At 40.7% G+C, this 27,729-nt stretch overlaps 2 protein-coding genes across 4 annotated transcripts in view; one reads left to right on the top strand and one right to left on the bottom strand.

The window, feature by feature from the left end:
• The window catches only part of CRYBG1 (crystallin beta-gamma domain containing 1), a 95,759-nt gene extending 85,519 nt beyond the window's left edge, over positions 1 to 10,240 (top strand). For all 3 annotated transcript variants that reach the window (XM_068677791.1, XM_068677792.1, XM_068677793.1), the window contains 4 exons: positions 1,368 to 1,491; positions 2,749 to 2,907; positions 5,761 to 5,923; positions 8,503 to 10,240. In XM_068677791.1, coding sequence (XP_068533892.1) covers positions 1,368 to 1,491; positions 2,749 to 2,907; positions 5,761 to 5,923; positions 8,503 to 8,591 — 535 coding nt within the window. In that variant the 3' untranslated portion in view covers positions 8,592 to 10,240. The remainder of the gene's footprint in view (positions 1 to 1,367; positions 1,492 to 2,748; positions 2,908 to 5,760; positions 5,924 to 8,502) is intronic.
• Positions 10,241 to 11,319: 1,079 nt separating this feature from the next.
• Positions 11,320 to 27,027, bottom strand: RTN4IP1 (reticulon 4 interacting protein 1). Its single transcript, XM_068677795.1, has 6 exons — positions 26,894 to 27,027; positions 24,097 to 24,145; positions 22,446 to 22,582; positions 20,226 to 20,409; positions 18,780 to 18,872; positions 11,320 to 11,455 (listed from the first exon to the last, which is right to left on the bottom strand). The coding sequence occupies exons 3-6, from the start codon at positions 22,520 to 22,522 to the stop codon at positions 11,339 to 11,341; spliced, it is 471 nt and encodes a 156-aa protein (XP_068533896.1). The 5' UTR covers positions 22,523 to 22,582; positions 24,097 to 24,145; positions 26,894 to 27,027; the 3' UTR covers positions 11,320 to 11,338.
• Positions 27,028 to 27,729: the final 702 nt, after the last annotated feature.

Here is a 27,729-nt window from a genome sequence, read left to right as displayed (position 1 = left end):
ATCATGACCTGCCCTTTTTGGCATTAGTAACTCCTCATTAGTAAATCCTTTCACTTCAGGAACTGGGTCAAACTTCTGGATATACATTTATCAGCTAAATTCATAAGCTATTTTTAAGCAGATTTGTTCTCTAAATTTACTCCAGAAGATTACGTTAAGAAAACTAATCTGTGATGGTTAAAAACTGTCTGGAAGTATTTTGAAAACTATTCTGTTAGCTTCTTCTAGTACCTCAGCAGTTCTGTTAAATTTCTTTTCTTGTGTTTTTCTGATGCAAGCCTTTACCTCCAGGATACTTGCTGTAAGTTTTTTCTAACTTGAAGAATCATGCTTCTTTTTTAAATGATTTGTCCGTGTTGCTTTGCATTTCAATGTGTTCTTTTGAAGAGGTAAATTTCTGCAGCACATGTATGAGAGATGCTGTTGAACAGCTTAATACCGCCCTCAAGTGGATAGTTCAAACCAGGTCTTTAGCACAAACCATTTTGCCCGTCTGGATAAGTGGGTCAAGGATTTCCTTAGCGCATTGAATGGAAGTTTGAAACCTAAAGGTCTTGAGAAAAGCTGTGCAGAAGATACACGTGCTATACCTTTGAGTATCCTGAGATTTTTGCATCTCTCACCATAACCACGATGTAGCTGATTCTCACTTTCTATAAGGGGAAATAACATGAAGCCAAGTATCAGGTTGTTTCTGTGCCAAGAACATGGTTATTATGGTTCCAGGTAATGGAGTGGTGGATTGGGTAGGTTTCCTGTCCAGCGAATGTAGAAGTCTTTTCTGGTTGATCACTGTGATCATTGTGAAGGTACAGACTGTGATATAAAAATTCTGATTTCATTGTAGTAGTGTCAGCTGCTGGTCCAAATCACAGGACAGCTTAGGTTGGAAAGGACCTCTGCAGTTTATCTGGCTTTCGAGTGCACTTGTTCCTAATGTGTCTCCCCATTTTGAGAGGGTCTTCTTAGTGAAGAGAGATCCATTTATAATTCTCTTAGTTTCACGTATGGGGATAGATGTGTAGCAGGCCATGAAAAAGCTCCAACGTTAAGGTGAGCGTGTTCCTGAAAACATGAAATTTCAAATCATTGTTCTTCCTTTAAGACAAGAAAATGTTTTGTTTTCATTCAACTTGTAATTTTTAAATAACAAGACCTTAAAATGTGAAATCCTGTATACCCATCTTAATGCTGTTGATCTAAACCAGAACACAATTTTATTATTTATGGGTCATTGGCTTAAGTACTTAAACTACTATCTTGTGAGTCAGATTTCTGTTATATCTATTTATTGATTCTAAAGCAGGATTTGGCAGCAAAAGCATTGTGTTTTTTCTTTTTTTTTTTTTTTTTTTTTTCCCTCATAGATGGATAATCTATGAGCATAGTAATTACAGGGGGCGTCAGATGTTTTTATCACCAAGTGAAATTCCGGATTGGTATAAACTGAGTGGCTGTCATCAGATAGGTTCTCTGAGACCTTTACTGCAGGTGAGTGGGCTCTGAAGGGAAGTTGTGAAGTACCAATTTATATTGGGTAATGGAGTGGTGGGATATTATGCAGATGAAAGCAACATTAAAATCTTGATGCATGTCACAAGCTTCATCAATGCCAGTTGTGTAAAGAAATCACTCTACAGTTTCATTTTAGTAAAAGTTATTTGAATATGCTACATGGTTTTGCATTTCTACTGCTTAAACTGTTCATTAAACATACTCTAAACCAAAATATGGAAGACAGCATGTAAGGTTTGGCTAAATAATTTGAACTAACAAATAAATCAAACAAATAATGGATATAACTACTTCATAAAAATTATTTCAAGTTGCTTTATAATTAACTCCCAAACTGGTCACTGGTATACTGTCTGCACTATCTACGTTATTGACCAATTTTCTTGCTCCGAAAATAATAATGGATTACTTCAAGTGGTAGTGATAAGATGTTGATTTAGGGGATGAAAAGTCCTTCTGTGCTTACTATGTAGCAGAATAATTTGCAAATCTCATGCAAAACTTCTCGTGTTGTTATTTTTGTGTTGCTCTCTAAATAGAGACCATGTGATTTGGTCCAAATGCTGTGGCAGTCCTCTGAGCTTTAACATTAGAAGTTCTTGCTGGGCTGTATTTTGTTGAGGAGACAACTTTTTATAACTCACAGATTATTTACACTGGTAAGAAAGGCATTTGCTTACTGTCAGAGAGTTGTCTTTGTATAGCCGTAAGCAGAGTTAGGAATAATGTATTTTGACTGCCCTGGCTGAGAGCTTGTCTAAACAGAAATGTGAATATGAAACAAGCCGCAGCATGAATGTGCACTGTAATAGCTGCTGCCAGTGACATAAGCAGCACTGCACAAGTGCACCCTTTGTGAAGCATTTATCTATACTAGAATTTAACACAGTAAAGTCGGTGCTGTTCTGAATTCAAAACTTTCTTAGCCTTCCACTGTGCATAGGCAAGCTTAAAACTAAGTGTCTGAGCAGAATATAAAATCTTGACTTGTCTTACACAGTTAAGGATCATAAATAAAATCCTCAAATAAATTAGTAATAAGAGTAAATAAAAAGTAAATAACTAATAACTTTTCTGTTTGAGAATTTTATTATTTAAGCTTTGTGAAAGACACTTACCAGGTTTAGAACTGAGTAGCAACTGCTCTGAAGTTAACCAGAGCAGGATGTGTTCTGCACTAAAGAGATTGTGGTTAGAGTTCTGGTTTTGTTTATTTATTCATTTTCTCTGCAGAAACGTGTGTACTTCAGGCTCCGTAACAAGGAAACTGGGAAATTTGTGTCAACGGACGGAAATTTAGACAACCTGAATCTTCTCAGAATACAGGTTGCCGAAGATACAGACTCGGAAGATCAAATCTGGGTTTATCAGGATGGATTCATAAGATGCCGGGTAGGGTTCAATTTCAATGTCAATTATCTCTTTTGCTCTTCGGTAGCAGGACTCACCGAATTCAATTGTTATTATATTGTCTTAATTTTTCTAGGAATTCTAGCTATAGAACTTTTTTTTTTTTAATGGAGTTTTTGGTTGTTCTTGTTGGTTTGGTATGTTTTTTGTTTTGATTTTCATTGACTCTGGCTTTTTCAAGTGACATAAACTAGTTGTATGACACCTTTGTTTGATGTAATAGAAATTCTGAGACTTTAGTTGTGATTTACTTTTACTGTAAAGAACTGTAGCATTATAAACACAATGAACACTGGAAGATCATCATTGTGCTTTTCACAATCTCCTTCTACTTTCTCCACGGTGAAAATATCACAAAAAAATATCAAAGCTAGGGAGACCTTTTAAAATGCAAAACCTTCCTGATAATCAATTGAACTACACATAGCTGCAGGTGTACTTTGTGGTGGGTAGATTAGTCTGCTGTAGGTTATATCCTCTTCTGCATTCAGCAACCTTAAAGATCAAATCCTACTTCTTCCCCTCCGTTGCTCATAATTCCATATTTCTCAAATTCCACCCTTTTTCCATTCCTCCATGCAAGTTTCCAAATGAGGTCCTACTTTTCTCACAGTCCATAAAACTAATCATGTGTGAATTGTCATTGAGGTGAGCAGAGGTATTTGCAGTTCATAATGTTTAAGCATGAACAGTCCTAGGTAGGGATGCAGGCCAAAGAAAATTAAGTTACTTTAATACTGTTAAACAGCTTGACTGCAAAGAATCATGTGAACTTTTTCTATAGGATTGTATAACTTCAAAGGAGAGGTTTATAACCACGTCATCTATGCTGGAGGGAAGAATCTTGCTGTTAATAAGCGAAGGCATTGTTTGGACATGTTTACAGGACACAGGCAGTGGTGAAAGGGATTTATGCAGACAGTGAAATGGTGCTCAGTAAGCTAAAAGCTTTAATATCACACACAAAAAACTTCTGTCGTGACGGTCTCTCTCAAACATGTTGTTGGAAATAGTATATTCATATCACAACAGTGTGATAGGATATGATTATGGATAAATGCTCTTTGGTTTCTTTTCACTGTCGATGTAGCCCATAGCGTAATTTTGCTGTGCACAGAAAATGCACAGCGCGTGCTGTTTGGCAGTCCTGTTAGCTGAGTATGGAGTGCAGGATGACAATGTTGATCTTAAATCACTGAACTCTTCATGGAGCTCTGCCATCTCTCTATTGAATGGCAGAAAAATCTTTGTATTTTGCACAAGCAGGTGGTTTTCACTGCATTTCAGAAAAAAATAAGCTCATGGATGGGTAGGTGCACGCACACAGGCAGACATAGCTCATTGGAAGAGCTTCTGCCTTTGTGCCTGTAAGTTAGGTCATCTTACTGACTCAGGGTCACTGTATTAACTGGACGTGTGCCTGACATTTTTAGGTAGGTGGGATAACCAAGCAGGATATCAAAATCATTCCTCTCATTTGTCAGAATCAGATACAAATAGCAGGGAAGAATTTGGGTCTCCTTAGTCATGATGAGTCTTAGAGATGCATGAAGCAGGTGCCTCATGAACCTTTGTAAGGTGCATGCTTTGAGTCCTCCACATCCCGGTAGAAAAAAATTAGATAGAGATGAGAACTAAATTGACTAATGTTATAGCTGTATTTCAATTCTGGGTTGTGACAGGAGGAAGTTCTGCTATCTCAAAGCTCTGTATTTAATAATTTAGGGCCATACTGACAATGGCACTTGGATGTTTAAAACTGCTGCTAAAGTCAATACAGAAGTTAAAAGAAGGCTCGTGGTGATGTATTGAAAATCAGTTCCCACAAAATAATTCACTACAATTTACTACTAATACAGCCTTGACATTCTTGTCAAGTAACCTTGATTTTTGCCAGTGTTTTTTTTTTTTTAACCAATAAAGAAATTTGCAGAGTTCTGACATCCAGTAGTACAGATGCCTAGGAAAAGAATCACAGAACAGAGAACAAAATACCATTGTGATGTACTGTGAAATCCAGACACTTCATACAGCACCCAGTTTTGTCCTTTCCCTACCTCGAAATGTTATTACAGAACTAGAAAAGACTAAAGAAAAACGACAACAACAACAAAAAAACAAATCAAAAGAAGTGGATTGCCTCCATGTGAGGAAGAGACTAAGTAGGTATGACTACAGGTAGTGTGGACAAAGCCATCCCTTAAAATAAGGGGCGGTGCAGCAAGGAGACCATCAAATAAAGCCTGTAGCTATCTATCAAAGATATGTTTTTTTTTTTTTTTTATAGTAGTAGTAGCAAAGATGTGGAACTATTTGTTACAGCAAGGTTACGATACAGAAGAGTGTACATGCAAAAGGGTTACATTGATCTCAGTAAGTAGTGAGTAACAAACTCCTACATGGGACAGAAAATGTCCAGATATTAAGGGTACCGGCATGGTACCCTTTTCTGCATGGAAAAGTCCCTGGGCTAGAAATTGCTGCAGACAGGGAGAGTATAGCAGGAATATGCAGCATACAAGAACAGAGTGAATGTAATCTTCCATAGCATCTGTTATTGGCCACTGCTAGAGGCAGGTGCTAATTGCACCTTTTGATCTGATACAACATGGTTATTTTAATATTCTTATGTAGTGGAGAGTGTCAGCAGAAACAGGAACAAAAGGAAAAATAAATAGTCTGGAGTTTAGGGGAAAAATACATTCCTTTAGGGGAAAGTAGGTCTTACATTCTGTTCTCGCCTGCTTACATCCCTCCCTCCTATCTGATTAAAAACCAGTGGATATTAGAAGTAAGGGCTTTTGAGTAATTGCTGTTGCCTTTCTGGTTATATAGATGGCAGAGGATTGCTGCTTGACAATTGTTGGAAATCTTATAACTCCTGGCTCTAAACTCGGTCTGTCATTTGAGCGGAATGAAGACAAACAGTATTGGCATATTAGTCCTGATGGCAGGATTTACAGCAAGATGAAGCCGAAGCTGGTTTTAGATATCAAAGGTAAGCAAATGTGTTATCTCATTACATTGTGTCTTAATTACATGGTGTTTACAGTGGGATAGGCACTAAACGTGCCTATAAATTAAGGATGGTGTTAGAGCTACTTTAATCTAGAATCAGAGAAGACCCGATTAGCTAGTCTGACCTCCTGAATTATACAGGCCCTAGGACTTCATCTCATTTTTCCTACACAGAGTTTAGTAACTCACAGTACTTGCTTATCTTGTATTCCTGGTGTCCACTCAGTGTAGATACCCTCAGCTAATTTTACTTGGCACTGGGCGATGTGAATATAATTAAATTATTTAAAAATGCTGAAGCTAGGTTTCTCTTACCTAGCTTTTCATTAACTTTAATTTGTGCAGAGCAAATTTTCTTACATAGTAGTTGGAGATGCAATAGCCAAGGGATATTAGGAAAGCAAAGGCAGGCTTGTACGATGAGGTGATTAGATGCAAAAAGTTTGTTTGTTTGTTAATGGCTATACCTTTATTGTCAACATCAGATTCTGTTGTAGCAGCCTAATTCTGTGCATGTTTTACTGTAGCTGTTGTCACAGCAATTTGTTTCATGTAGATACTGCTTCTGAACTGCCTTGGCTTTCATAATTTCATAGGTCTGATAAAGCAGCAAATGGAATGATTAGCAAAATTGTGATTAGATGTTCCTACATAACTCTGCATTTTGGGGATATTAATCATATAGCTGTTAATTCTTTAGTAATTTAAGAAGTTCTGAGTTGCTCCAAAAAGCAGGAGCACTGCTGCACCGACTTGTCTTCAGTTAATCATGTTAAAAGCACGTTACACATTCTGCACTAATTGAAGGACTTCGCCATGGGTAGGTCAGATGACAAAAGTTCAGATGCATTCAGCAGAATTATGTAGGAACATAATTTTATGTAGGATCATAATTTTGCTAATCTATTCCATTTAGCTTTTATGTGAGAAAGTGGAGTAGGAACTTTATCTGTTCCTGCCAGTTTTGCTGATCCGTTCTTGACCACAAACTGAGCTTTGATGAATTCTTCAGCAAATTTTAGGTCAGAGGTTGGACTCGATGATCTTGGAGGTCTCTTCCAACCTAGAAAATTCTGTGTGTGTGTGTGTGTGTGTGAAATGAATGTGTTCGACCGTGCGTTACCAATGCCACCTTGTGGATACCCGGCATCGTGCAGTGCCTTGCCCAGAGCACGGCTCCATCAAAGGAAGCCGGCGCTCCGCTGAAAGAAATCTTATCTTTTCCCTTTATTACCTGTTTATAGTCTACCAGATACTGCTTACAACGGACTGTTTGCCCTCGCAGTGATAACTGAGCTACATGACTAACGTTATTTTTTTTATAGCTGCTGGTTAAAGTTTTTTCTGTTCCTGAAGAGCTTTCAAATGTTTCTGCCGTGTATCTCTGCTACTGTTTAATACTTGGTTGGTGATGGGAAGGAGGCAAATCATGTTGCTGTTAACCTTCTCAGAGACCCTTTATGATTTGGGATGGTGATGATTTTGGAATCCTCCCCCAGATTCCTAAAGGGGAGATCAGCTACGGTGCCTGAGGTGGCATTTCCGTCGTACAGAAGAGCTGCTATTAAATGTGCTTGACCAAGTAGGGCTCAGTACTCAGCATATGTCTCTGGGATCTGCTGTAATCTGTATTTGTGATGCTCAGAGCAGGCTTTCAGCTGCCAGGCACATCTCTTGCTCATTCTGGGAAGGTGAGGCTGGAGGAAGGCATGGGAGAGGAGGTGCAGAAGGAAGGAGGGTGTCCGTGGGAGCATCCTGGTGCTCTGTGTAGGCAGCTGCTTCAGTGAGAACAGTGCCTGCTACTGCAGGTGTGCAAGATGTATGCACCTCATGCCTCTGCAGTACATACTAGATTAAAAAAAAAGTCACCTCTGACTTTCAGTTCTGGTTTAACATTTCATTTACTTCTGAGCTGAAGTCAGAATACTAACAGCGCTCTTCTACAGGAACGTGTTTGGCATTGCATAAAGTGAGTAACTTAAGCCCATCGAAGAAATGTAAGCATTTTGCAGTCAGGTGCACTCAGCTACCAGTGGGAACAGCTGGACATCGGGTGATGGGCTGTGTACAGCAACTTGTGATGCGGCTGGTCAAAATACAGGGTTACAGTGGTTACACATAAATGAGTACCAGACCATCCCTTGGCTTATTTTGTATTTATTTTTCGTATGATTTTGCTCAAACTGTTAACAGCAGGACTACTTCCATAGTGTAAACATCACCTTGAGAGCAAAGTGACAGCTGTTGTGGGGAAACCCAACTTTGACTTCTGGGAAGTGGCCATTTTAACAGTTAGACCTGACAGTATTCGTGTTTTCTTCAGCCTGAACAGGAAAGGAAGCACTGACTTACTGAAGGGCGGTGGAGAGGAGCAGGCAGGCCTCCCTGTTTCAAAAGAAATGCCAAAAGCAGGCGGTGATGAAAATGAGTTTGTCTTTACAGTGCCTTGGGGAGAGGGAGAAACTGTCTGCATCAGCACTTAGAGCAGCCCTGAAACCAGGAGTAGGAGCTGCCTCTGATTTCACAGATAGACTGTGCTCTTTGAATTTTCCTTCGCAGGGGGCTCGCAGTACGATCGCGATCACGTCGTCGTCAACACAGTCAACGAAGAAAGGCTGACGCAGTGCTGGGAACCACTCGTCGTGTAACTCCAGACGAGCAGCGGCGACGTGCGGATCGGGCGCTATTCTGGACGCTAGCATCGGCACTGCCAGCCTGGAAGGATGCACGATCAACAACGAGAGCTCTGTCTTTTCTTTGCAGTTAAAAAGAGCAAGCAACAGAATGACTTCACACCTCGCTAGCTATCATTATTAACCCCATGAAAGCTTGAGTATCTCTCGGCCTTTTTGTAATCGTCACAGTGCAAAGGGAGATAGGGAATGGTGGCGTGCCTCAGGCCAGCGCGGATGAACTAGAGGTGGGAGAGACCCCACAGTTACAATCATGTCAGGGAGTAGCTAATCCAGAATAGTCAAGAAGTGTAATTTTAAATTATTTTTTAAAGTTTCTTTTTTAACTGAGAGAAGGGCTAAAAACATTAATTAAAGCTTATTTTATAAAGGACAGGAGTGCAATGTGTATGTGGGTATAGCGACTTAGGCCTATGGGCTGTAGTATAGAGGAATATTCACTACTGAAAATTAATATATTTGTTTCACTGGAACAAACTTATGTTTACTGAAAGCTTAAAGACTTCTAGCACACAGCAAATCCAAAGAATTTTTAACACGTGCCTTCAAATCTTTGCTAATAGTATGCTAAAACAGTAAGTCCTAAATTAAGAAAAAATAAATATGATTTTCTCATGTAGAGAGAAGATATAAACAAGTAGATGTGTTTTAGAAAAATACAGGGCTGACAAAATAATTTATAAGAATGTGAAGAACTTGCCTGCCCACTTCCTAGGCTGCCTGATATTTTGTTACAAGTATTTTACTTCTTTGCCAAGTCAAGTTTTTACCTTTTTAAAACAGCTCTAGTAAATGTAGTCTTCCTGAACTCTAGAATCATTTGCCATATAGGGGAAAAAAAAAAAAAGAATTCTTAAGGAAACTATCATTAAACATGACTGCAAAAGCATCTAAGCACAGTGCCCTTTTTAGCCACCACCTTTTGGCCTGTGCTCTGGCTTACTGAGTAGGATGCCAGACTCCCTGGTAGTCCGGGTGATGTTTGAGTGTCTGTGGTGGGCTGCTGGAAGGAGCCTTCAGCCCGCCGAGCTTGGATACTTGTCATGGGCACAGGGGCAGCACCCATTCGGAGTTAAGCACTGCAGGTTTAGTGAAGAACTTGTGGCAAGTGAGAGATACTCAGGTGACTCCTGGAGGTTCCTCCGTTGCCCGGTGCTGAACCTATTTGTTAGCGTTCCTTAATGATGTTGGCAGAAAAGTAAAATACGAAGAAACTTTTGTACATGCTGCTGTGTTTTGTTCTGGCTTGGACCAGTGTTACTACATGCTGCTCCTAGGAGCATCAGGCCTTTGGCTGGCACAATGAGTCCGCCTGAAAGTAATGCTTTCGTGACTGTTGTGTTGCCTCAGAGGGTACTGGTGCTTTCGTTGTTACCACCACGGAGGAAGTGCTTCGCTAGTTTTCTTCCTTTTGTACAGAAGTTTTGTTCCTTCTCGTGTGTTGCTTTTAGTTCTTCATAGCGAATGTGTTATTGGTTCCAAGCAGTGGCACTTTGTCATGTTGATGTGCTCTTGCTATATATAATATAGCATTTCATAAATAAATATAAGTTAGGTAACACTTCACTGAAATTATTTTTAAGTTAAAAATCTAACATTCAACAGTTTTGCTTCTGTCTCTTTTCTCTGGCTGTAATTATTGTGCTGCAGCTGCCTAATGAATGAACGCAGGGTGGGGAATAGCTGTGGGCTCTGAGGAAGGGCTGCCTCCCTTACACAACCAGCTGCTCAGTGTACTTGCAGATGGGGCCGCAGATCCCATGGCTGCTGCTTCTGTCCCCTGGTAGGAGCACTGCGTGACGTGGTTTTCCTGTCCTCATCGCTGCACCACATTAACTGTGCAGGTCTCAACTCAGAGGTTACCGCTTCCCCTTGATCTGCCTGCACAGAAGTAACTCCCTCCCACCTCTGACAAGAAGGTAAACCTAAAAGCAGACCAAGGGTCACATACCCCTCAGACTCTGCAACTCCAGCAGCAGTGATAGAGGGCATGGAAGGAACCAGGTCTGATCACTGACAAAATCACGTCTGCCCTACCCACCTGAACACTGTAGTCAGCTGAATCTGTACTGAGAGTTAGACAATTAGAATAATTACCAGTTACAGACCGATTTTGTTCATGCTTCTGCTCAGATTAGTTATGTCATGAGACGCTTGGTCCAAGTACATCAAGCTTGAAGTAGTCCTGAGACAGCACCATGGCTACTTCACACAGGTCCTGAGAATGAACTGGGCAGATTATTAATATCTGTTACTCTATATATGAACAATGGTGAACAGAACTGAGGAAAGGGAAAAAAAGACTACACAAGTTTCATATTGACAATCAAATCTAAGTGTCTTACCATTTCAACATTTAGCTAAAAATACCTAGAAAACAAAAGCTTCTAAGACCTACAAATTGAAAATGTCGCTGTGCTCCTCATGTCCCAAGAATGAGGAACATCCTGCAACAGTCACAACTGCATTTGCAACATGTTTCTCATATAGAAACACCTGAAGAGACAGTGTTTCTTGTCTGAGTACTCACAGTTAGTAAGAATACAAAGAAATCAGAGACTTCTGAAACAAGGTGATTTTTTTAAAACAATGCATCCTTGAAGAGCTTTGTAAGGAAAAAACAGTTGCTCCATACCACTTCATGCTCAAGTGTCATTTACCAGTTAAGGATGACTGAAGGCAGTACAGTGATTAGCGATATTTTATTTTTTATTAACAACATCGATCACCGTTTTTCCACGTGCATGTCCTTCTTCCAATTTCAGAAAGGCCTTGGGAACTTCAGAAAAAGGGAAGACTTGATCGATAACTGGTTGAATCTGCAGGGTAAAGCATTACTACATTAGGAATAAAATAACAGACTTGTAGCACCTTCACACTTCAAAGCTGTATAAAGGAAGGGGAAGGTTTCTCAGTAGTGTTTAAGGCAGAAGTTGCTTGATGTAGTGACTAGTTTTTAACTTCTTTTCCACGGTCCCTTCTCTGCCCAAGTTTTGAGACCTCTTTAGTAGCACAGATCAGAGCCCTACCTTGTGCCTCTAAAAATAAACTCACCATGCAAGGCTCTAAACTCTTATTTCTATAAGGGTTTTATTTTTAAACCCAAGAATTTTCAAAGGGTTGGATGTTTTGAAGATACCTATGAAGCCAGTGCCCATCTGCATCAGTACGTGCCTTGGTATCTTCAAAAGGCCTGGCCACAAATGAAGTACAAAAAAAAAAAGTACACTAATGTTTGTTGCTGAATCATTCAGATGCACTTGAAAACTCAGCCACTGTGTATTCCAGTGGGCATAGATCATTAAGCCCAGCTTGCATCAATTGCTATTTTGGCATTAATTTTGTAGAGTAGCTTTCTGGATTGTTTTAGAGCAATTGCTAATAAGGAAGGTGAAATTACCATATTTGCTGTGCCCATCATGGACTAAGGAGCCAGAAAACCCTACCAGCATTTTCTTTAGATCCCACAGTGGAGGGAAAAGAAATCCCAGTTGCTTCTGAAAAATATTTGTCACTGCCAGTCCAAGAGAAGAGACTATCATTACATTCTGAATCATCCTTCCGGAGGCCAACAAAAGCACTGCATACAAAACTGCCTCCCAGAGCTGGGTCTCTTACCTTGGACCTTGATATCAGCCCAGAGCACACTTTTACTTTGATCCACTGCTCCTAATCCTCTCACCAGAGGAAAACATAAACACTAGCTGGGGGTGCAGCTAGCTCTTCTAAGTTGAAGACAAAATCCCATTTAGCCAGCGTACAGCACAGAGGAGTCATCTCAGGGCCCCCTGGCAGCAAAAGCACTTGGATGAGATAATGTCTTGGGGTAAGGCGAGCAGCTGAGCGAACGGCGTGACAATGGGCAGGAGGCACGTGCTGCTCATCAGGGCCTGTTGGGAAGAAGACCGACCCTTCCCTTCATAACCTTGTGGGGCCGTGCACGAGTGCAGTGCCTGCACAAGCAGCTCTTGTCAACGGCAGCTAACAAAGCCCTGCTTCACACCCTGAAAAGAATCCAGGAACGTTTGGGAGCTGAGAAAAAAAGACAGGACCATTAAACCCTTAGGGTGGTTTAGTTACCGTGGGCTGCAGCTTACACCCCGGAGAGCGCCCTGTGTACTAGACACAGCTCAGGGCACCCCATCTGCAAAGTGGTGACACGGGGACTCGGAGGAACCCCAAATTCAGCCCAGTGGTTCCAAACCACAGTCCCCCAACCCCGAGCGCCCATCTGCTGCCACGCTGCTGTCACCCCTCGTGCCATTTAAGCGCTGGCTTTAGGCAATGCTATAGAGGGCCGTGAATACTGAACTGATGATCCTGACAATCTAGAGCATTAAAGGTTTTATCTGGCTGGCTGCTCAGCGCCATTGTTTGAATAACCCCGAAAGGGCTGACCATGTTGCGGCACAGTGATTCACTCAGCCTTTACCATAATCCACTGACTAAGATAAAATTTCTTCCTGTGAGCAGACAAACAAGCAGGGAAGCGTCTGCTGTTTGTTGAATGTGCGATGAAAAATGGAGATTAACTGGATAATAAAAACACTGCCTATTTACAGCCGCACATCAGTTCCTTGCCAGGGGACACCTATTTGTTCAGGGAAAAGGGATTAAGCTAAAGTCTGGGAGAGAAAGGATTACACACGCACGCACTGAAATGTTTATCTGAAAACACATTGGGACTGAAAGATGTTTTCTTCCTCTTCACTCTCTCTGATGCAGAACATATAGAAATAAATCTTAGGTCTCTTGAAACAAACTCATGTGTTACAAAAAATAAAGAGAGTAATTGCTGGTGCTGATTAAGGCACAGAGCACTGATGTGGCCTCATACCCAATCCCCCTGTGAGCACGGCAGGCTGCGAGCAGACCTTGCAGGAGCTGACTGGTCAGCAGAAACGCTCCAGCTAACAGCAAAGTCAAGCCCACCCTCGGAGGTCTCCATTTCTGTGCTAGCAAGGCTCCACTTTGAATTAATTAGGAGGGGAGAAGCAAGAAAGCATGAAGGGAATGACAAAAGCTTTGACCCTCGCTATTAACAAGTTGTGAGTCAGGTTGGAGCCGCTGCCTGCCGCTGGAGGGAGACCTAGAGCCTTGAACTTCTCAGAAGGGAGAAAAACCAAACCCCAGAGACCCACACAGAAACAAAAAGACAGAAACAAAAAGACAGAAGTCCTCTGACTCCAAGGGCGATGACGGAGCATTGGCTCTTCCCCAGGTTTGTGAAGGGTGGCCTAGCTCAGCAGAGTGCCTCCCTCCAGCTGCTGCCCCCCAGCACACGAGCTGTGCCTTGGCACGACCCTGCTGACGGCCTGGGCGCTGTGCTCCACCGTGCTCAACGTCCTCCAGGGCTTCCTTTGATGGAGAAGGCCAGCCGGCCCTTGTGACTTCACTGAGCAGGAGGAGGAAGAAATTACCTTGCCCAAACGTGGTGCGTGAGCCCAGGCACGAATGCAGAGGCTGCTACCCTGCTTTGGCCGTCAGTGAGTCTCCCCCTTCAAGATGCTGAGTTCTGTTCCCGACAGAAACTGCTGTTTCTGTCATTTCTTCCCTTTAGCTGAGCACACCCTTCCCCAGTGTACTTTCACTCCATGCACATTAAGAACACTGGGTATCAACTGGGTATCCGAGTATCAACTCCAAGTATTAAAATACCAGAAGATAAATCCTACTTAAGCAGGCTATGGTTCAGAGTGTGAAGAGGTTTAAAAACCTCTCGTCCCTTACCTGGCCCTGACAATAGCTTCTACATAACACAATGAAGAGCAATATGAACCTGGAGCACGCCCAGAAGGGCATTGCGTGCCAGCTTAGTCCAAATATTTAGTATGAAATATAGAAAAGCATGCTATATATTTTACAGATTTTATAAAAACATTCCCTTATGACCTGCACCTCCTTAGGCCTCAGCAAATTAAACCCACAGCAGACACGAGCTGTCTCCTCGGCCCTGTATTCACTGCTTTGCTGGGCATAGCTCCCCACTAGGAGATGGTGGGGAGCTCACTCTCTACAAAATACACAATTACATCAGGCTGAGACAACACATTTGATTAAACACCAGGTATCAGCCGAATTTTTCCAGACCTCCTCAGGGTTTATGTGAGCTCACACACTCGAATGCTATTTTCCCAGTTTGTAAGGTTTCCACTAGTCTTCCTCACAGACGTTTTGTGACATAATCCCACTCCACCTTCATAAAGAGAATGAGCAAGCCACATCACTCGTAGGCACAGAAGCAGATGCGTTTTAATAAAAATCACTGCTTTTTGTTGGCCATAATTAATTGCAGAGAGAGGCTGCTTTCTGAAGAGATGGGACTGAACAGAGTCTTTGGCAACCTCTCCTTGGTTATCAACTCTGGGTTCTAGCCAACAACCCACCCTGGCAAGCAAAAGCACTGCAACAAGAAGACACAAAATTAAAGTAAAAGCTACAAGCTTCAAAATTCAGCACGGAGAAGGATGCTCGTGGGAATGAGTGTGTACAGCACTGCACTGGAAGAGGCACAGCAGGGCCGAAGAACAGCGCGCATCCTGGCCTTGGATCCCCAAAAGCAGGCTGCTAAGTCAGGCAACCAGTCTCTGCAGCAAAAAGTATGCCCAGTATCACACCCGTTACTTTCCTTAGGTGTACCTGTGCTGTAACATTTATTTGGAAAGGCAACAATAGAGGGTGATCCTCTCTTGATCTGAGACCTTACTTCTTCCTTTCTCTGAAATCACACGAACCCAAACTCTGCCATGGTCCAGCAAGAACACAGCAACCTACATGTACTTTCCCCTTATTACACTCATGAGCCTGCCGTCCTCCACCAGGCTTTACAAAAGGCAAAGTGTGTGCTCAGTTATAAATTAAAGGTTTTCTCCCAGTTTATATGAGGTTGATACATTTTCACCAGGGACTAAGTGGCACAACTTCAGAAAGGAGCAAGAAGTTAAGCAGCAAAAATTGAGACCGTCAATGTCAAACCCACAACACTCATCACAAATACATCAAACTAATCCCTACCAAGCCTTTCAGTGACAACGCTGCCAGCAGAGACCAGTGGCAATGCTTCAGCAAATGGTATGCCAGCAAATCTATGTCCTGAACCAAAGACTCTATTGATTGCAGCTGTCTTGAGCTGAGAGCCTCGCAATTTGTAAGGAATGCTCTGCCATGGGAAGAGATCCCCAGCTCCTGCCATTCGTTTCATCAATTGATTTGGTGGGCCCCATGTTAAGCCAATCCTCACTGGCTTGTAATTAACTGGCTGAGTTGAACCCCCAGAAGAGACATCTCAACAGATATAAAAGTAGCCACTATGTCTAAAATTGACAAGAATATATGTGATTTTCTGCCTGTCCACTGCTGTTGCAACAGCTTCCTGGCCCATCAGCCTCACAACAGTCTCTTGGCACGATGTTATACAGCAAGGCAGCAAAAACAGCTCAAAAGCTGAAAATGGTTTTACAATCCCCAGAACTGAGCTGATGTGCAGGTAAATTACAAAAAGAAAACGATGCTCCTTCCTTGCCCTACCAGCTCATCAAATTCCTTCCTTCTCCTCCCTGTTAAAAAAGGCTGCTCGAAGAACTCTTCCTCAGAGCGGAAAATCTTACAAATCTCTTACTCCTCATTGCAAAAATCACCTGTGTGAAACCCAAGTACCTTCAAATAAAATACCCCCTTTGTGCCTGTTCTTCAGCCTTTGTACCTATTCTGAAGGACAGGGATTCCTTTTGCTTTCACAAAGGAACGTGATGGAACACATCAGAACTAAAAATCTGTGTTGGTGCAAATAGACTAAAGAAAGAGCACCTGACAGATATCTGCAGCTGCTTCAGGGGTGTGCTCTTCAAAGCTTCACTTGCTATAACATCTCTCTACACCATCAGCTCTTTGCAATTTCCTTCATTTAAATCCTCCCTCATGATTTATGCTGTCCTGAAAAATGCCTCTCTTTCAGAAGCTCTCCTATTCAGACATCACACAATCCCAAAATTAGGATGTTTGTAACAGAAGAAAGGAAAATTCACTGAAATTTCAACGTAACCAAATCTGCAATACTCCAATCCGTACTCACTCAAAACTAGGTCCAACTACATGAGCTCACTCTGCTGGCTTTCCCAAGTCTTCTTGCTACATTCTAACACTTTATTTATTTTTTTCCCCCTAAAATCCTCATTTATTTTACTCCAATTCAAACACTAACATTTATTCAACGCTTAGTTACAGGAAATTATGGTATAGTGCCTCCAACATCTCCCACCTCCCCTATTTCCAAACACCTACTCTTCTGAATGGACGATCTGTCCATTTAAGAAAACTCTTGTCTCTTGACAATAAATCTCATTCTTGCTAACGTGTATAAATGGAACACATCTCGGGGATACAAGGCTGTTGACAACACAGGTGTTTACAATATTTTACAAAATCGAGCAAAATCCTGGTAGAGCAATGACTATGCAGATAAACAGCCTGACATTATGACCTGTTCTAGCAGACACAGAATAATAACTGGGAAAAAAAACACACAAGCAAACATCTTTATCCCCACGATCATCTTACAACAAAAAGCACATCAGGACATTCATGTATGCATGACGTACATTTTAAAAAGGCATTACAGTTCACCTGTCCAGATTATTAGGCAGACGAACACTAGTTAAGCCCTATCTCTATTGCATAAACAGGTGTTTTCCAAGAAGCTTTCACAGGCATATTCTGCATTTCTGTTTTGCATACAAGGCAGGAGCAGAACACAAAACAAGTTGCTAAGGATCAGGACAAATGGTAGGAACGAAGACAAGGACGTTTCTGTTCCTTAGTCAATTGTAATTTAGTTGTGTGTTTGGATGAGATCATAGGACGAGAAGCATCTTCCAGGGTTTCTTCCTAGACTATGGAATAAGGCCTTAGGCACTGCTCAAAGTGCAATGCAGAATTGTGTAAAACTAACCAGAATCAACTTCACCACAGCGTATTTGCTGCTACAGGCTCTGCGTATGAGTAGGCAAGTTTTTATGAAACGCAGACTCTCCCCTGGCTGTATCAGCCGCACCCCAGTCACAACAGAGGGGTAGGAGTGGCTGAATTCGGGATATTCACTCTGACCAGCAGCACTGAGAGGGAAATAGAGGCAAACAGGTCATAAAAGCATGACAGAAATGTATTTGCTGTTGTATGAAATTTGGGAACATAATGCATAGAGAAAAGGGAGATCTAAACTCAAAGTGCCTTCAAGAGTGCTAGATTTTTCTAACTGTGCCCAGCCCTTGAGCACAAGACGGCCTGGCAGTTCACATACTGCAATTCTGGGCTGTCAGGGCAGACTCAACTTCCTCCTCTACTTAGGCTCCACATAAAAAGATTACCAGCCCGTATTCTCTGCTCTAGAGATTTTGCCACCATGAAATCCTCCAGGAGAGAAGACTGCCAGGACCAACAGCACCACACATTCCCAGGAACAGGTGATAAAGTGCTTGCACACACCTCTTCTACAAAGCTCATAAACCTGGAAAGATCAGGAAAGCAGGAACCTATCTGCTACTTCTATCTGCTACTTCGTACCTCTCCTCTGAGATGCCCCCAAACCTTACCAACACTCCAAAGGTATCAGGTCACGGTGCTGAATCACCACAAACATTATACTCCGAAGCACTGGGATAATTCGACACCACTTTGCCAAAGCAGATCATCTACAACCTGAAATAACCCAAATTTTCTCATTCTGCACACATTAAGTGCAAGGCTCCTGATCATCCAGCCTAGGGAACTTTGCATATGCAGCTATACGCACAGTCGTGTTCATCCTCACCAAAAGAACCAAACGAGGCCTCTAAAAGAGTTTAATTTTCAACAGTTCATGCTAAATGACTCCCATTGGCACTAAAACCAAGCGCTGGACGTTCTTTCCTTGTAACCTCCTGTGTTTTTTAAAAGGGTGAGAAGGAGAGGGAGAAGGCAGAACAGCCTTAGGGATTATAAATACCTAAATTCATTGCTGAAGGCAGAAACCAGAAACTGTAACAAATCAATGGTTAACTAGTTTTCTTCACTGTGACTCATAACATTTTATTCCTCAGCTGTGAATTACACTGTTTTTGAGTCAAAGCAGTACCTCTTTCAGCACAAAAACACAAATAACTGACATACCTTTCCCGAATCAACCAGTTCTGCTATTTCATCCAAACTCGGGCCACTTGGCATAAAAAATGCCCACCGATAATGGACTCCTTTAAGGAGGTGCTGCAAGAAAAATCACAAACATATTTTTAAAATCATGAGAAGAAACTGAAATGGGAAATAGAAGTAAGGACAGCAGCACTACAAAAACAATTCAAGTAAAATAACAAAACAAAACACTGAAATTATTTGCCAGTGTCTGAAAAAAAACATGTTACCTAAGCATATGGATTAAATGTACAGACAGAGATGTTGTATTACCACAATAGGATCAGGGTGAATTTTGTGTCCAATTGCACAAGTCAGCTAGTTGAGAAAAACAACGACCTTGTCTCCACAGCCACAAATGGCATTATTTCTTACGTAACACAGAGACGGTGCTCTATGTTTATGCACATGCAGAAAGTGGTTGAAACAAACCCTCCAATACGACATTCAGAAACTTCCACCTCAGTGCCAGTGATTAAATGTTCCACCATCACATCTGCCAAAGCCATCACCATCAGATGACAGATGGCAGCTCATGTGAAAAGCATTTTAGGAGGATCACACGAGTACAAGTCAAGAGCACTTCCTTTGAGAAAGTTGTTACAAGTCTTCATCCACCACAGAGAGCTGATTTTTAATAAATGGCATACAATGAGGACATCATGGAAACTTGCAAAATGATGCATAATGTTGCATGATTTCTTTCCAGGCTTTTCATTTCATTTTTGAGCTTTCCTTTGAAAATATTGGTCCTGGACCTAGAATCTCATTCAGCCATTCTATCACAGGAAAACCATGGCAACAGCTTGAAAAGCATTAATTTGGAGAGCAAGTACACATGTTGAGAGAAGAAAGGGAAAAGTTCTAAAAAGCCTCGCTGAACTGGCCACTGGGAGACTGTTTTAAACTAGAAAAATCAATATCACCATCCAGACACATGAACATGAAAGAGATGAAAGACTTTTTAGCCACCCTCAACCACTTTTATTACTGGCTGGTGCTGGAATAGGATGAAGAGAATCAGTCATGGAACAATGTTTGAGAGAAACCCTGACCAGCCTAAAGCAAGCAGCAAAACCCCTCCCTCACTTCAATGGGGCAGGGATTTGTTCTGTTTACCATAAAACACTAGCTGTCAGCGGGACTCACCAGGAGGCCATATGGAAAAGGCTACAATGAAAAGCACAACAAGGACTCAGAACTTCAAAGCACCCCAAACTACCACATATACAAATCAGCATCATCCCAAATATTTATTTTTTTTGGTGCAAGAAAGAAGGGAAGAATAAAAATGCATCTGTAGGTTAAAGATCTATGAGGAAAATAAGGTAGATGCCTCCGGATGAACCACGTCACTAGAATCCAAGCCACAAAGGAAGCCATGAGGATATAACACAACTTTCAAGTATATAGAAACGTGTCAAATACCTTTACAGTTTTGGAACCTATCGTGACTCCTGTTTGCAACATGCCATCAGCTACTCCAAGTTTGTCCATGTTGATCAAGAAAGGTGTCACCAAGGTAACGTATGTTGCTCCCGACCATTTCTTCAGGAGATCGAGAGCCCACTTCTCAGTGGATCCGCCGACATTGTCTAGGATGAAATCAAATCTGTAGACATGTAAAGAACAGCCTTGAAATCATGATATAGGGAAAGTGATCATGATTAAAATAAGGCACATCAGAAATCAGATGTTGCATTTCTACTTGTCATGGCAATACATTAAAACAATCTGCCTGCAAGACTTCAACTAAATGCCAATTTACTGTAGAGAGGGAGTTAAAATCGCAGGATATTGCCCGTTCACTGCACAGCAGATACAGGCTATTTAGATAATTAAACCACTCCAAAAAGCAGACTTGTAGAGGCACAGATGCACTCTCTCTAAAGCCCTCTAGAGCTTTTTCCCTTCATCCCTCCCACTGAGACCACTGGGACAGGCTTGAGGTCTGGTCCTACCATTCAGTGGTGGGCTGTGTGCATCTGAACACTCGTCTGGACTCCTGCCCTGACCAGGAACATCTCCTGTTTACGCTGCCTTCATGTGGAAACCAGTTCCAGCGGCCAAAGTTACTTGAACAAATTAATCAACTGACATTTCATCTCCACTAACTGCTCTCTTCTCTGCATCTACCTATTTGAAGTAGAACCTAACAACACAAAGGGTCTAAAACGTAGGTATATGCACAGGTATATGCAGCCTCTGGCGCCAAGCCACAGTTTGAGCATTCATTCTCATCTATCCCAGCACACGAACCTGTGACAGATGAATATGGCAACTGGGAGCTATGCAAGTACCTATTCTGTTAGGTGCACAGCTCATTCTCATCTGTAAATGCCCAGATTGAAATAGAAACACATTGTGTGTACACATATATCTCATTTAGCTAACCCACAAACATGAGGAAAAATCCTTTATGCAAATGAAAAGTTCTCATCTCTGGAAAGACAGTTTTCCTGCCTGTCTTCCAAGGGTGTGATTTCACGTTATTCTTCAGTCAACCTGACAGCTGTCAACAAAATAGGAATTAAAACAGGGAAAACTAATGCTCCGGAAAAAAAAAAAAAAAAAAAAAGCAGCTTGCCACGGAGTCTGAAGAATCAGTCCAACTGAAAGGGAGAAGGTTGTAGGACCGATCCCTCTCGGTACACCTGACTGATGGGCTTGGCTGTACTGTGGAACTGCACCCTGATAAAGCGCTGTTCATAGCTCCTAAAATCGGTTGCTCACTAGATCGGGTGTTTAGCATTTAAGATGTTTAGCACAATTTAGCACTGCTTGCAAACTGCTAAGTTCATTTTTGCATGTTCTGCCCAAACAGACAGAGCCAATATCCCCACGATTGATCTCAGGCCTGCCAGCAATCACGCCGCAGATAAAGGGCACAGGCCTTCTCAGCACGGTTATTAGCTAAGACTCTTTCATAGATTGAACAATTTCTATTTCTCCTCCCAAATTAATTCCATCTAGCTAAGAACAGCAACGTAAGTACCATCTTCAAATGAAAGCCACAGCAGACCATGTTTAAACAGATGGAAAGATTACAAAGGCAAAAAAAGCTTCAGTTCAGGAGAAACCCCCCAGCTACTTTAAACATAACTGTTGTGACAAGATAAATGCGATTATTCATCAGAGGCAGCTGTACTCAACGTTACAAGAGAGAAATTTACTCCCAGTTATGTAGCACAGCGGCTAGAAGACTTCAGGCAAGTCACTTAACTGCTTTATGACACACTTCTTCCCTATACAAGATCAATTTTGCTATTTACTAACATCACACAGGATTCCTGAGACTTGTTTTAATTTATTCATGCGTTTTAAGTGCTCAAAGATCCTAGAATGGAAACTGCCAGAACTGTTCAAATCACAGTCTTTGAAGAGAAGCACACAGAAGTGTGAGCTTGCCTCCACAATCCCAATTAACTGGCTTAATCTGACAATGAAATCTGTGCCTGCAATACCCACTTGGCAAATTACATTTGAAAAGGGCCGGGATAAATTTGCTTTAGAAAGTAAGGCTTTAGAAACAGAGGAAAAAAAAAATGGAGAAGAGGGAGTACTGATAGACTGGAGCCAAGAAATCAAAAGGCAGAAAGACCAACCGCCAGTTCCTTCATCTCAGTATTAAGCAATGCAAACACGTACAAGGGCAATGTTTTAAGTTGCTCTTCCAAATTTCCAGATTTGTAATCAATCACATCATCTGCTCCAAGCTTTTTCATCAGCGTGCTAGCATCATGAGAACACACCGCTGTCACGTGAGCACCCCAGGCCTTCACTAGCTAAAAACAAGAAGGAAAAAAAGGGTGAAAAGTACAGAATTTAGTGAAACAATGAATCAGCTTAAAAAGACAAAATCTCATTATATTTGTATAGTAAGTGAGTAGTTTTACTGGGGAGTGGGGGGACTGTTCCAACACAGAGTGACTTGTCACACGGTTAGAATTTATTCATATTTAAGGCATTTTTAAGGAGTGAGGAGCTGGTGTGGGCGAGGAGGGTGGGTTTTTTAATTCTGCTTGAAAATACCAGGTCTCAGGGTAAGTAAGACTTCAAATAAAATACTCAGTTTGCTTTCTGAATCTGGTAACTCAGACAATAACTCTTACTCTACAGTTATATAGCTAACAATCTGTAAACCTGTCAGCAGATCAACCACTGTAGGGATTAAAACATTTTATCTTTATACCTGCTCATTAAGTATTCCATACCTCTATCTCACTGTAAATAAATACAATTTTAATACTAAGAAATAGTCACCTCTGATTTACCACAGGGAGGATGTCAGGTCATCTTCTACTCCCAAAGTTAAAGCAGAGCAAGGACTTTTGCTAGGTATTTATCTCTTCTGTAATTCTCATTTTCATTCACAGTAATCTTTTTTTTAAATTTATTTATTTACTCTGGTTTAATTACATAGCTTAACCAGCATTAATCATGCATAAATCACAAGTAGCCAGTGGTTGGTTGGCCTTTTCTACAGAAACTTGCTTCATCGTAGATCAGGCAAAGAACATACCACTAAAAATTCTCTTATGAGCCTCTTCAAACCATTTTGCTTATGGTCCAGTAACACAGAACACGGTGATGCAAGCACACAACCCACACGTTTTCCATATTCTCAAGAGGAAGATGTTTGCTCATGATGACACCACTAAGGATCAAAATTCCCCAGTTAAATGGGAGCATGAAAAGAGGATGTCCCACAGTTAAAGGATCAACACAAGACTATGTTGGCTCTCCAAAGTTTAGGACTACTGGAATGAAGGAAGGCAAAAAGGCAGCAGGGCAAAGAGTGAGGGAACGTTAATCTAAGCCATTCCATACACTGCACATAAAAGCCTCATGCCTCTTACATCATCTGACCACCCACAGCAGCTAAACATAGTAAGATATTACGGAAAATCACAACTGCAATCATCTACATTCTCCGTCATTTTTCTCCTCATACATCAAGTTCTTTTCATATTTATGGAGCAGAGCTGACTGAAAGATAATGAAAACAGGCTACATATTTCAGGTTTCACAAATCAAGAGATTTCCTGTTCCTGAACGGTGAAGCGCAATCTTTCACTGCCTACACTCACAGCGCCTTTCTTTCAAACTCCCTGCTTCCTACTTTAACCTAATACAATATAAGAAAGGGAAAGGAATAAATTTCAAGATATTTCGCTTTTGGAGATCTGAGGGATCAGTCGGTAGCTCGGTATTTCATTTCTCCTTCCCCCAATTCCCTTCTGTTAAATTTTGTTTGTACTGAATAGTTTGAAAATGTGTGCATGCTGTGCTCTATTACCTGTACAGCAAATGTACCGACTCCTCCTGAAGCTCCCAATATCAACACTCTGTAAGAGAAAATTAAAATTTATTAAATAGTTCAAATATTTGGCATAGCAACTACATATTCTAATGCTTCTTATTCATCTCCAAAATTACTCTAAGGAAAAGATGGTATTTTTCATTCAGTATTACTTAACAGTGAACTCTTCAGATACCTAGTAATGTGACTTAACGTCTCTGATCTTGTTTCCTGTGCCATCACCATTCCCTCAGCCCAGCCAAAGAGACCTCCTCACATATGCTTTCCATTCAGTCCAGGCAATGGAGCTGTCAGCATTAATACTGATCACCAGAAAATCCTGTTCCTATACACACTTTCCCCAAAATAATTGCTTAGTTCAGAACAAAGTCAGTAAGAATCTTTCCATCTCACAGATTCCACTGTCATATTTTCTAAATTAAAAAATAAAAATGATTTGCTGACATTTTAACATATATTGATGTTATCTAACAGAAGAACTGGTTTAGTAGCCTATTACTTAGAGGGACTGGGGACTTCAGAATATATGGGACATAATTTTCCAGTGTATCACTGAATATTTATCTAGAAGACAAAATATAGTGAAGAAGCCCCATAAACAAGTTCTATTAAATTGTCTTTTTCTTCAGATAAAGGCAGAAGAATTTTTCTAGTTTGCATATCTCGACAAGACACTGTAAAATGCCCGTTTGTTTTAACAGCCACACAAGCAAGAAAATAAAGCATTTATTACCAAGGTATTCTCCAGTGAAAGTTCCTTTTAACTGAACGTACTCTCCTAAATTTTATAGAAAAGAATTCAACTTAAGGGGTGTGAGAAACTTACTGTTAGCAGCCTAATCACTGCTCAAAAATTTCATTAGTATTTTAATCTATAAACTAAACTTCAGAAAGAGAATTAGTAAAAAGCCTTGCAGATGAAGCCACAGTGCATCAACTTTGGACCCATTTGCTAATTCCAGAACAAAAGAAACATCCAAGATGCAGTTTTGGCATAGGGCTGTGAAGCATCATGTTGCTCAAAACTTCAGTTTGCCAGAAAAATTTCAGTACCTTCAAAAGCTGGTGATGTTCCTGTTTTAAATCTCCCTGTGCTGGATGTTGAGGGAAATTGCTTTTACAGTCAAAATTGTGCTATACAATCTGGAGTTTCAGTTTACTAAAATTCTTTGAAGTAACCTAAGAGACTTGGCTTTGGTAACAATACCCATTCTAAAAGGGATACTCTTTTGTAACTCATCAGATTCCGTTCCCTATTTCACTGATCCAAACTGCAAAAATTCAGATGAAGAATCTGAAACCACAATGCCTGCCACTTCAAAATCTGCCAAAATGTACTTATGCTCAGAACCATGCTTCTAACAACAGACATCTGAAGCAACATTTATATTCAGATTATCCTTGAAAAGACTCGGGGATGCTAAAAAGGACAGTCACAGTTAACTCCTTTAAAAAAAATAATAACAAAAACAAACAAAACTTGTTAAACTGTGTTTCCAAAGCTCTTATTTCCAAACATACATCCTGCTCAAGGATTTACATAGCAAGAGTAGTTACAGTTGTGGGGAGCTGCTTGGCTACAACTTCAATAGACACACTTGAGATTCCTGAGGTAGAAATCTGGTTCAGATTTGCTTTCTTCCTACATTACGTGGGCTACTTCCTACCAAAATTTCTCATTATTAAAGCACCCTCAAACATAGTGACTTTAAGAAAGCTCTTTATTTCAGAGACAAACTGCCTACACCCCACAGAGCAATCTAGCACCCTCCAGGCCAAGTGTCAAGTGACTGCCACCCACACTGCTCACAGGTCACCTGCAGGAGACTGTCAGCACACTCCACAGCACTTGCCCTGGGCTGCGTGTGTGCTGCTGTGGCTGTCACACATCTGCACGCAGGGATTTTTTTCAGCTCAAAAGCCCTTGTAAAAACAGGAGATCGTGTGCCACAGCTCAACAGCTGAGTGTTTTTACAGTGCTGGGGACAAGGCATTCTGTTTGGCATAACTTAAGGACGTGGGAAGTGTTTGAAGGTGCAGGAGCTGTTACAATATAAAATAAAGTTCCATTTGGTTAAGCCAACAAAATCTCCCTAACAGTTAATCTTGTACTAAGAAGCATTTACCCTATCAAGAAATATTACAAACTACACTCACTTTGTACTTCTCAACAGATAAAATGATGAAATAACAAACAGCCTTTGAAAAAAACACATTTTCTTGGGGTACTATATTATTTAATTTTTCACTGCAAAAATATGAACAAGAAGTGTAATGTTAATAGCTTAGAGTAGCAGAATCCTGATGTATCTCTCCCCACCGTACTCACATGTATGAAATGTTTACTCTGTATTTTAGATAAAGATTCTTGTTTCATATCAACATAAAGTTTTCCAGGACTTCTCAAATTGTCAGGTTTGCTTCTATCATGCTTTTTGCATGCAAGATTTAGCAGCTATTGCTGACAGGCATATCTCCTTTCTACTGAAACAGGGCCCTCACACACATGAGCTCTCCAGGTTGTTATCCACAGAGAACTTCAAAACAACAGAGTCCTTCTGAACACTGTGGGTAACAAGCACATTCACTTTTACCTTGTGCAAGAATATTTACATATATCACACTGGTTTATAACTTGTAAAAGTTTGTGAAAGCATGTGCAGATGCAGAAAGTAATCCTGACAGACCAAAATCAATCACTGTTGGACTGATAACAAGTATTTCTAGTTTGCCCACCCTTCCACTTTAAAAAGACAGAGAAAACAATACACACCAATAGAAAAACTTGCTGTTTTTAAGATGTCTTAACACTGCAATAAAGTGTCAGTGAAGGAGCTTTCATCAAGGAATACAGATGCTCTTTCAATATAAGACACACTCGTGTGTGCATAAACACCCTCCTACATAGCTATTTACAAACACCTACAGGAGACAAAAAGACCAACATAAAATTACTGATGTAGGTAACTTCTTACTAATATGTTCAATTATTTCAAGAAATTAAGAAACATGATGTAAATTCTTGCCTTATAAGATTACTGCCTTGCAAGGTTAATATAAAGTTCACGATATTTCTGCATAGCTGCTCTACTGCATTATATGTATTTTCCTACAAGAAACTTCTCATGGAAAAAAAAAATCACATAAGTCATTCTCTGCTGCTTTAACAACTCAAAAATTCTAGATGAGAAACACCATAATTTTATAAGTACATAAAAATGTTTTTGCTGACAGAATATTTAAATACTTACTGGGAACATAAAAGTAAATGTTAAAGGTAAAGACATGATGTATATGGAGTTTGCATTTCACTTTGAACAACCAAAATGCTTATCTGAAAACTGGAAAGATACTTTAAACAAGGCTAGCCTACCAACATTAATTCTATTTACATATGGAAGACAAAATAATCTAAATACTTAAGAAATAAAAAGGGAGATGATACGTTTGGAATTTTATCACTAGCTCAAGTTAATTTCAGTGATGTCTCTGAAACTGTTTCAAATTTTGCCATTTATTTTCTCAATACATTGTTTATCTTTAGAGCAAACAATCACTTTATATTTTCATGATGAAATTCACTGTGATACATGAACAACCCCTCCCTCC

This window comes from Anas acuta, chromosome 3 (genome assembly GCF_963932015.1).
Source record: "Anas acuta chromosome 3, bAnaAcu1.1, whole genome shotgun sequence".
In the NCBI taxonomy this organism is placed as follows: Eukaryota; Metazoa; Chordata; class Aves; order Anseriformes; family Anatidae; genus Anas; species Anas acuta.
This window is presented reverse-complemented; position numbering and strand designations above follow the sequence as displayed.